The sequence below is a fragment of the Nyctereutes procyonoides genome, unplaced genomic scaffold (genome assembly GCF_905146905.1).
Source record: "Nyctereutes procyonoides isolate TBG_1078 unplaced genomic scaffold, NYPRO_anot_genome, whole genome shotgun sequence".
Taxonomy (NCBI): Eukaryota; Metazoa; Chordata; class Mammalia; order Carnivora; family Canidae; genus Nyctereutes; species Nyctereutes procyonoides.
The window spans coordinates 19,833,934-19,843,716 of record NW_026575147.1 but is presented as its reverse complement, the minus strand read 5'-3'; the positions used below and the strand labels follow the sequence as shown (position 1 = coordinate 19,843,716).

General features: G+C 51.0%; 1 protein-coding gene across 1 annotated transcript; it reads right to left on the bottom strand.

Moving 5' to 3' along the window:
* Positions 1–3,809: 3,809 nt before the first annotated feature.
* Positions 3,810–9,716, bottom strand: ECM1 (extracellular matrix protein 1). Its single transcript, XM_055312375.1, is given in 11 exon segments — positions 3,810–4,105; positions 4,108–4,285; positions 4,696–4,783; positions 4,949–5,169; positions 5,683–6,057; positions 6,327–6,649; positions 7,318–7,395; positions 7,492–7,572; positions 7,735–7,836; positions 7,910–7,972; positions 9,140–9,716. Coding segments are annotated over 11 exon segments (1,629 nt in total). The 5' UTR covers positions 9,210–9,716; the 3' UTR covers positions 3,810–4,055.
* Between the last annotated feature and the right edge of the window lie 67 nt (positions 9,717–9,783).

Genomic DNA, 9,783 nt, shown 5'->3' with positions numbered 1-9,783 from the left:
TGATACATGCTACAACATGGATGGACCTTGAAAACATTATGCTAAAAAAAATAAGCAAGACACAGAAGTACTTCCAATTATTGAAGTACTTACATCAAGTTCCTAAAACAAGCAAATTTACAGAGACAGAAAGTGGATGAGAGGTTACCAGGGGCTGGGGGCAGGTGGGCAAGAGCTTTCTAAAAAAAAAAAAAAAAAAAACCTAAATGGTTGCTACATTTGTGGTGAGCACAGCAAAATGCATAAACTTGTCAAATCACTATGCTGTACACCTGAAACTAAAGTAACTTTGTGCATTAACTATGTAAAAAAGAAAAAGTTTTTTTAAAGTTTTTTTAAACCCTAAATGATTATTGAAAAAAACCCTAAAACCCTAAATGACTGTTTTTAGGATTCATATTTAGGTGGTAAAAATATAAAGAGAAAACAAGTAAACCTGAAGTATTTTAAAGCAGTGAAGTGGCCTGATAACGTCAGTTAGCAGGTCATTCAGCCTGGAGAATGGATTGTACAGCACTAGGAAACTAGTTAGGAAGCCATTGCAAAGATTGTGAGGGTTGGTAGAAGTTTGAAGTAAGTGGAGACTCTAGAGAGGTGAGGAATACTGTGTCCTTGGGCCTTGTGTTCATTTAACAACTCTGTTCAACTATATGCAGCACTATCTTCCTTTTTTTATGAAGTTAAAAATATCTTAACGTCCTACTGTTTATCCTGTTACATCCTGCAACCTACCATATACATATAAACTTGTACATACATTTTTTTGTACAGAGTTATGTACACAAGACTATGGCCACTGTCTTTTCTGGATACTTTAAGAGATTTCCAAAGGTTATGTTAACTATGTAACTTTTGTCTTATGTACTGACTTTAGAACCTAACCTTGGGGGAAAAAAAAGAACCTAACCTTGGTGTAAGGTACAACTCCACTGTTGATGGTTTTAAGAGATATTTAGGAGATTTGGTGACTCACTGGAATAGAAGGAAGAAGGAGAAAGAGTAATTGAAGAATGATATCCTCAGATCTCTTGCCTAAACAACTGAGTAGATGGTGGTTCAGTTTATTGAGATGGGGCCCACTGAGGTAGGAACAGATGGAGGGTAGAGATGATTCCTTACTTTTCTCAATATTTTATGAAAAATTTCAAAAATGCAGAGAAATTGACAGATTATATAGTGGACACCCATATACCTACCATCAAGTTTCTACAACTCACTTACTGTTATATTTTCTTTTTTCATATCTTCCCACTTACCCAGAGGAATTCATTTTTGAATAAGTTTAATTTGTGGTATCTAAGAGACTTCCAAGTATCATGTCTAGTAGGCTACTGATCTAGATAGAGTACAGAAGTACATTTGGAGAGCAGGCTGGGGTCACCTAGGTGGCTTGGTCGATTAAGCAACTCTCTTCAGCTAAGATCACAGACCTATGGATCTGGGATTCTGTCCACAAGGAGCTCCGGCTGAGGAGGGAGTCTGCTTTTCCCTCTTCCTCTCCAGTTCCCCATGCTTGTGCTGTCAAATAAATAAAATCTTTTAAAAAATAATAAAGAGTAGGCTGCGCAAGCTGCCATCTCTTCTTCACCTCCCATTCATATTCAATTCCCTAGAATTGGGTCTTAAAAAAAAAAAACGGTACTTATTTTTAAAGTAATCCCCACACCTAACATAGGGTTTAAACTCTTAAACTCCTGAGATCAAGAGTCACATGCTCTTCTGACTGAGCGAGCCAGGGGCCCCTAGAATGTGGCGCTTTTTTTTTTTTTTTTAAAGATTTTATTTATTTGCGAGAGAGACAAAGAGCACAAGCAGGGGAGAGAGGGAAAGGGCAGAGGGAGATGGAGATGGAGGGGTTCAGGCAGACGACCTCGCCCAGGAAGCCGGACATTGGGGCTCGATCCCAGGACATAGAGATCATGACCCAAGTCAGAATCAGAGGCCCATCTGACTGAGCCACCCGGGCACTCCTAGAATGTGGCTTTAATCTTCCTTCTTAAGGTGCTTTCACTAAAGACACCAGCTACTGAAGATCCAAAACCGAACTCATTATCATCCTCCTGTTACAACCTGCTCCTCCTTTCGTTCATTCTACCCAAGCCTGATCCCTGGAACGAATTACTTCTTTTAACTCTCAGCTCACGAGGCTTACAGTCTAAGCGCCCAACACTCTTTCATGACCGCTGATTCTACCGCTTCCCCGGCTCCCTCTCAGTCCGTCCCTAGACTGACACCACTTAGGAGCTGGGAACATGGCCCGACCTTTCCGAACCCCCCAACCCCCCCGCCACGCAGCACTTGGCACTGCGCTTTCAAGTGCCGCCGTAAGGCATCTCCGGGAAGCTCCCGAAGGGAACGAGCCCTTTAGAGACTTCCCTGCCAGCAGCTCCGCCCTCTCCCCGCCAGCGCCAGTCGCACCCCGGGCCCGGTGCGCAGGCGTACCCGAGAGGTGAGGGGAGCATGGGCCTGCCTCTCGTGCCTGGTCCCGGGTCCCGGAGGAGGCCGGAAGATCGCGAGACTTCCACCGGACATCTGCGCAGGCGCAGTGACGCTGTTCCAGCGCGTGACCCCAGCGCTAAGGCCGCAGGGGCGGGACCCAGCGCGGCTCTCGCTCGCTGATTGGACCTCGTGCGGACGGACAAGGCCACGGAGCGGCTAAGACGCAGCGTGCCTAGAAACAGCGTTCCGGCGAAGTATAAATAAAGTAGCTGAGAGGCTCGGGAGGGAGCGGCGGGTATCTGGGAGTCGTTGGCTTTCTGCCTGTTTCAGGGTGGGTCGGGACGGCGGTCTCGGCCTCACCCTCCTCCGCCGTAACTGGGGCCGGGAAAGCCCCACTTTCTGGAGTCTTCATTTCGATCCTTTCAGCTCTGGTTTCTTGGGGACAGCCTCCAAGGGCTGAAGAGTCCTGCCACCCTGTGGCCCAGCCCCCTCCCCTCAGGCATGGGCCCGATACTTTCCGAGCTGGAGAGTTGGCTGGCTGTCCACTAGAGGTTGGGAAAGGCAAATCTGCTTGAAACCACTAGTGCTTCTGTGGGCGCCAAGATCCGCTTTAAACCCTTGCAGATGAGGCATTTGTAATTACATCCTGCTTACTATGCCAGCTACATCTCCAAAGGAGGCCACCAAAGCTTCAGGTCCTCTCAGGCTTTGTGCTTCTCTGCCTGAATGGTCCTTCGGCCTGGACTGTCTTTGCCCATTTGCACTTTGTACTTCTGGAGAAGCTCCGACCTCAATCCCACAGCTTTCCCCAGTGTACTCATATTGCCCTCAGCCCTGCTCCCACTTCTGGACCATCTTATCTGGTGCCCCGAGAATACTGGCAATCTGACAGCCCTATACAACACACCTGCTAGGCTCCTGGGATATGAGCAACTTGACAGAGGGAGCTGTTTTCTGGATGTATATCCTTTGGTCTAGCACAGTGCACACTAAATGTTCAATAAATGGATATCAAATGAATCAAGGCATGGACTAGAAGGATCAAAAATGGAGATTTTAAAATGTTAGGCTTGGGGGTGCCTGGGTGGCTCAGTCTGTTAACCACTGGACTCTTGATTTCATAATCTCAGGGTTGTGAGATCTAGCCCCACAACCAGCCTTGCTCTCAGCAGAGTCTGCTTAAGATTCTCTCTCTCTCTCTGCTCCTCCTCCCCCCAAGTAAAACAAAGTAAAAAATATTAGGCTGGGCTGTGGTACTTTTGGAGCTCACCAAAGACACAAAACCATATGTTTTTCTTTAAATGATGATAGCTAGCTAACAAGGTGGCTCTCCTTTTGAAGTATGTGAATAAGTTCAAGATGACAAATAGTGAAGTTAAGCCGTTTAGTTATGGTACCATCATAGCCTATGGAATGGTTCTGCTCAGTCAGTAGGGGCAGGGCAGTGGGCCTCAGGGGCCAGTCACTGAAGAAAATCCAAGCAGGCTTAGGAGGGTGTGTTTGTATGTGAGATGTTAAAGACAATGAGGATGCCAAATCCAAGAGGTGTTTACTGTAATGAGTGTTCACGGAGGGTGGGGTTCCCCCAATCTGATCCTCCAAGGCTCTGGGGTGACTCATTCTTCTTTGGGCTCAGGGGTGGGGCTGATATTTCTTCCCCGAGTTGGCCCTGCTCCCCCTGACCCTTGGCATCCCCATTGTCTCCAGCCACTAGAGCCACATTCCTCAGATAGTAAGTGTTGAAGCAGTTGGTCTGTTCATCTCCAGGATTCAGGTTACAGCAGAGGGCAGAGTCTCGCCAGAAGTTACGTCGGGAACCACACAAGTCTGCAATGAAGGCCGATTTCTGAAAGAGAAAAGTAAAGCAGAGATGATGGGGTGGGAGATGTCTGAGGTCAAGCATCAATACTTGGGTGTTCAAAGTTCCCCTTCCCTCAACTTCTAGTGCTGCCTCCCTGGAGCCCAGAGAGAGTGCAAGGCTGCCTTGCACAGCTAGATTCCTTGTGACAGACATAAGGGCACATCTGGAAATGCCTGAAGCTTGAGGCCCAGAAAAAGTGTAATAAGAACCCAGAGGTGGGGAGCAGATCAGGTCAGGAATGAAGATTTCTGGAATCAAGAAAAGATCTTACCCACTAGTTCTTTCTGTGGGCAGGTCTGAGGTACTAAAGAGAAGGGGTAGCCTGCAGCCTAGCCTTCTCTCCCCACTCCTCTGCCTTTCTTTGGAAACTATGACCTCCTGCTGCCCTCACTCACCTCCTCCTCAGCACAGCAGGCCTGCTCTGGAAATGGCAGGTCACAGCAGTGGGCAGTCATGTTCCGGATCAGCCCAGGAATCTGTTTACTATATTGGTGGGAAAGAGGAAGGGGTCAGGGTCTTTAGGCATTCCTAGGCATCAAAATGGTGGAGACTATGGTTTTGCTCCTAACAAGAATGCCCCAGAGGGTGCCCCAGAGGAGAGGTTTGGGGGAAGGGAAGAGAGTTGAGGAAGAATTGGGCAAGACTCACTGCTTCGTGAGAAGTCTTCCATTTCCACAGAGATGGTGCATGAGGTTGGGGGTAACTTGGCTGAAATCAAGGGTCAGGATGTCCCGGTCATAGTTGGGGTATGGCGCCTGACGGGCAAAGCACTCATCGCGGGCAGGGCTAGGAGGGTGGTGGCAACAGGAGTGGTGGTGGGTCTTTATAGCCTGTTCCCGATCACAGTATCCATCAAGGGCATCCTCCCACTGTGGGCCAGAGAAAGGGAAGTCAGATACCTGCACACTTGGTCCCTTCTCTTCTGACCCTCTGCTCCCCTTACTTCCCTATGCTATGAGATGAGGGACCTGGCCACAGGTGCCTAAAGGGAAGGGCAAAGAACCAGAGGGCAAGGATTTGGCAGCTGTGGATGTACGGTGTTGGGGAGGCAGAAGGATGGAAGCACAAATGAGGCTTGGAGCTGACCACAGGAGATGAGCTGGGATGGTAGACAAGGGGGTCAGATAAACCAGAGCTGGACGGATGGGTGGCACATGGGTACATGTGTAGGATCACGGGTGGATGAGGCCAGGAGTACAGGATGAAGGCTCAAGATGAACAGACTTAGATGACCAATACAATGGATGGATGGACACTTGCAAGAAGATGAACGGGCAGACGTGCTCACATGGGGAGGCGCATGGATGAACGGACCAGCAGGATCAGAGGTCGGAGACAGGCAGGCAGGCAGACAGGCTCTTGGGACTGGGACACCCACTTACAGCCTTCCATGTACAGGTGTGGTTGTTTCCCTGCCGACAGCAGCGCTGAAACTCCCCCTCTAGCTGGATCAATGTCTGCAGCTGTCTTTGGATGGGGTCAGTAGCTGGGAGGTTGCGTGGCACAGAACGGAAGCGTCTTAGGTGGCAGATGTTCTTGATGTTGTCCAGTGTGGGTACCCCAGGGGGGAAAGGCAGCTCAGGGCCCGAGGAAATACCAGGCTGGTGGCTGGGGCAGGCCCGGAGCTGGTAGTGTGGCCGGGGGGCTTCCTCCTGGAAGCAGGAGAATCGAGCCTCCCCCTGCTGTTTGCAGCACCGGTGGGGTCGGGTCTTGACCGAGAACTCGGCCTCACAGAATCGTGTCATTGCGTCCTCCCACTAGAGCGAGAGGGATGGATCAGCCCAGCAGCCCATTGTCCACATTCCTGTCTTCCTCCCAGGTTCCAGAAAAGGACCCTGGACAGGTAGATAAGAAAGACACAGAGGCTGTCCTCTGCCCTCCCAGCACACTGGGGAGGCCCAAGGGAGGGCCAAGAAAAGGGATCTGAGTTTCCTACCTACCCAGACCTAGGCCTCTAGTCCTTCAAACACACACATACCGTCTGGAGGTTAAAAGACACCCCTGGCATCAAGAGCCCAATCCTTACCACAAGTTTTGCACAGTCCAAGCGGTTTGTGTGGCTGTGACAGCGGCAGCAGCGGGAATATCTAGTCTCCAGCAAATTGAGGGTTTCACCCTGGCGAGTAAGGTGGGAGAAGCCAGACTGTGGCAGGTTCCAGGGGCCATATACCACACGCTGACGATTAGGAAGGCAGATCTGGTCCACGTTGTCTGGAGAAGGCTGTCCAGGGGGGAAGCCATCCAGCCGGTGGCCCCAGCCCCCTCGGGGTCGGCCCTGTTGGCAGTGTTGGGCTGGATTCCAAGACTCAGGCTCAGGAGAGCTCCAGTCCATGGGAGGAGCTGGCTTTTCTAGAACAGGAAAAACACCATGGAAAAGGGAATGAGTGGGGGGGCAGAGAAAGTCTGAATGAGCTGGGAGGATTAAAGGAAATTGGGGTTGAGGAGAAAGGGTTGGGAAGATACGGGGGGGAGGGAGGAAAGACATAGAAATGAACTGGTGGCCTTTACCTTCAGAATGACTGATGGAAAGGAAAGAGAACTGGGGCAAGAAACATGTCACCTTTATAGCCCCTACAAGACAGACCAGCTCCTGCCCTCCCTCCCCAGGATCCTGAGCGCTAAAGCAGAGGGATGGACAGACCAGACAGGAGCTGTCACTCACCCTCTCTCTGCTTAGATGGGAAGGTCATTTCCTCTTGAAGTGGGAAAGGTGGGTCTACTGGGATAGAAGGGGATGTGTAAGCAGAAGCCAAGTTGGGATGGGCTCGAAGAGGGGGACCTGGCCAGTTACCACTCATGAAGAGGACGTCAGTACAGAAGCAAGTGAAAATAAATGCTACTTTTATGCCATTTAATCTCATAACTTTATAAAATAGAACGTATTTCCCCATTTTTACAGATGAGGAAATTAAGGCTTGGAGAGGTGACTTACCCAAACTTACACAGCTAGTGAGGGGCAGAGCCTACAAAGCCCATGCCCGTCAGGCAGGAGGTAAAGAGGAGAGGGAGTCACTTACTTTCCTCCTGTTCAACAGGGACCTGGGGACGGGGCAGCTCTTCTTGGGGGATGGCTTCCTGAGGGAGAGGGGGATCCACTACAAGACAGGAATGAAGGCACGAAGAAGAAAGGATCAGACTGAGGTCAGTAAGATGGTTGTGGGCTGAGAGGGAGGAAATGGGCAAGAACTCACCTTTCTTTTCCACAGGGAGCTGGCGAGGGGGCAGCTCCTCCTCAGGAGCACGGACAGCTTCTAGAGAGGGAAGGGGCTGCACTACAGAAGGGGAAGTGTGTGAGCAGACCACCCCTTCTTCTAATCAGGGCAAGGGGTGGGCAGGGCCTTCTCCCGCTCCCCACCTGGAGAATAGGAAGTGATCCAGACTAGAAACCTGGGAGGGGTAACTGGAAGGGGTGTGAGGGTGCGTGCTGGACTTACCTTCACTCTGTCCCACAGAGTGAAAGCCATGCTGAGGGGTGGCAGGGTGATCCAAGGAGAGGGCTTGGGTCCGGGGTGGGGAGGGGGGTGCTGCATAGCCAACTAGAGGTAAGAGGGACATGGTCAGAATTGAGCTTCTCCTGGTCCCCCATCCTATGCTCCCCCACACTCTTACCTTCTTGAATGTGATAGGCAAGGGGCTCAGGCCCCATCTCCCTCTTCCCTGGAGCCTTGGAGCCTGGGAGATGAAGGGTGAATCATGGGTGGTTTTGAGGAGCCTTTTCTTGGCTCCAAGCACAGGATACAAGGACAGTAGATGTCAAGAGTGTAGACAAGATGACTAAGACACCAGAAGCCCTTCTGTATTCCTCCTATCCCTGGTCTCCGGATGGATCCACTCCACCCAAACTGACCTAGGCATGACCAATCGGGTTCTGAGATAGCCTCACCTCCACCAGGCTCAAAGCCTTGGGTCTCCTGAGTCTAGACTAAAGGGAATGGGACATATTGGGTTAAGGTTAGGGGGTGTGGGGTGGTGGAGGCCCCAATCTCCTGTCAGTGTCTCTCCCTCAGGGCTTCTGGGCTTGCTTCCTCTCAGCCTCTCTCTGGACTTTGAAGTGGTTGGGGCTTCCTTTGCTCACCTCCTTAGGCCCTTTAAACATCTGTGGGCCTCCTGATAAGAAGCCCACCCTGAACTTTGTGCCTCCCCTACAGCTGGTCTCAGATCCTCCTTAGCTTAGGTCTCAATTTAGGACCTGGAGAGTGGGATGACTCAGAATTTCTGAGGCAAATCGCCCCACAGCCACAGGGAATGGAATCGTCTGTAGCTGATCTGTCACAGAAGACTAGCATGTAGGCGGGACAATGACACGGGTTTTACAGAGATACGGACCAAATATCAAGTTTCCCTTGGAAGCATTTTGTCCAGCATCCAGCAGATGTGTGAGTGACTGCGTCTGATCCCCTGTGGATGGACACCCTCTCAACTCCTCTCCTAACCGGGCAAGGAGTCAGCCAAGGCTCTCTGGGTCAGTAAACCAGTTTTGAGCCGCCTGGGGGTCCCATTCCTTCTCCCTCCCCTGCCTGATGGCCCTGTATCTATCTTCCTGAGGCAGAACCTCCCTCACTCTGGGAATCCACCTGCCTACTGAAGAGCTGTCCATTTGACTTCAATTTCATGTCTCCCGGCAGCAATCTCTAGGAACTGCTCTTCTTTGGTGCACCTTCTCCCCTCCCTGGTTAAAGGCTCTAGGGCCCAGGCCCACCCTAAGTCTGCTCAGAAATGCAAGGCCAAGTATACAATCACCCTGCTGGTGATGAACCATTTAGGGGATGACTGGCCCCTGGCTCCAGGCCCACACTGGCCAGGGCCTCTTCCCAAGAGCTGGCTCCAACCCCAACTCACCTCCTGCAGAGGCTACAGAAGTAACAGCCAGACAGGCCAAGACCAAGGCTGCTCTGGACATGGTCCCCATCCTGGGGCAAAGACTGGCCAGTGGCACCCAGGAGGTGGGTCGTCTCAGGTAGATCTGGATTTGAAGGGCTGGGCTGCTGGGAGCCTGCTTCTCCAGTTGCTGTTACAGCTGTTGTGAACCTCAGGGCTGGTTCCTTCTCCTTTTATACGGCTATCTGGGGATAACTCCCTCCCTCCTATTTCCTGCCATGACTCAGTCCCAGCTGCTCCTCCTCTGGCAGCCACTCCTCCCAAATTCACCCTGCAGCCTCCTAAGAGGACTGAGGAGAACAGGGCTGAGGGGAGGAGAGCATTCTTCTGATCCCCCAGAGAAATGGATTCTGAAACTCATGGAGTAAGAGATGGTGAGACATGGGGCACCTGGGTGGCTCACTTGGTTAGGCGTCTGTCTCCTTTGGCTCAGGTCAGGATTTCAGCATGCTGGGATTGAGCTCAGAGTTGGGCTCCCTGCTCAGTGAGCAGTCTGCTTTCCCTCTGCTCCTCCCCCTGGCTTGGGCACCCTCTCTCTCAAGTAAATAAATAAAATCTTAAAAAAAAAAAAAAAAAAGATGTTGAGATGTCATTTTACGCCTCAG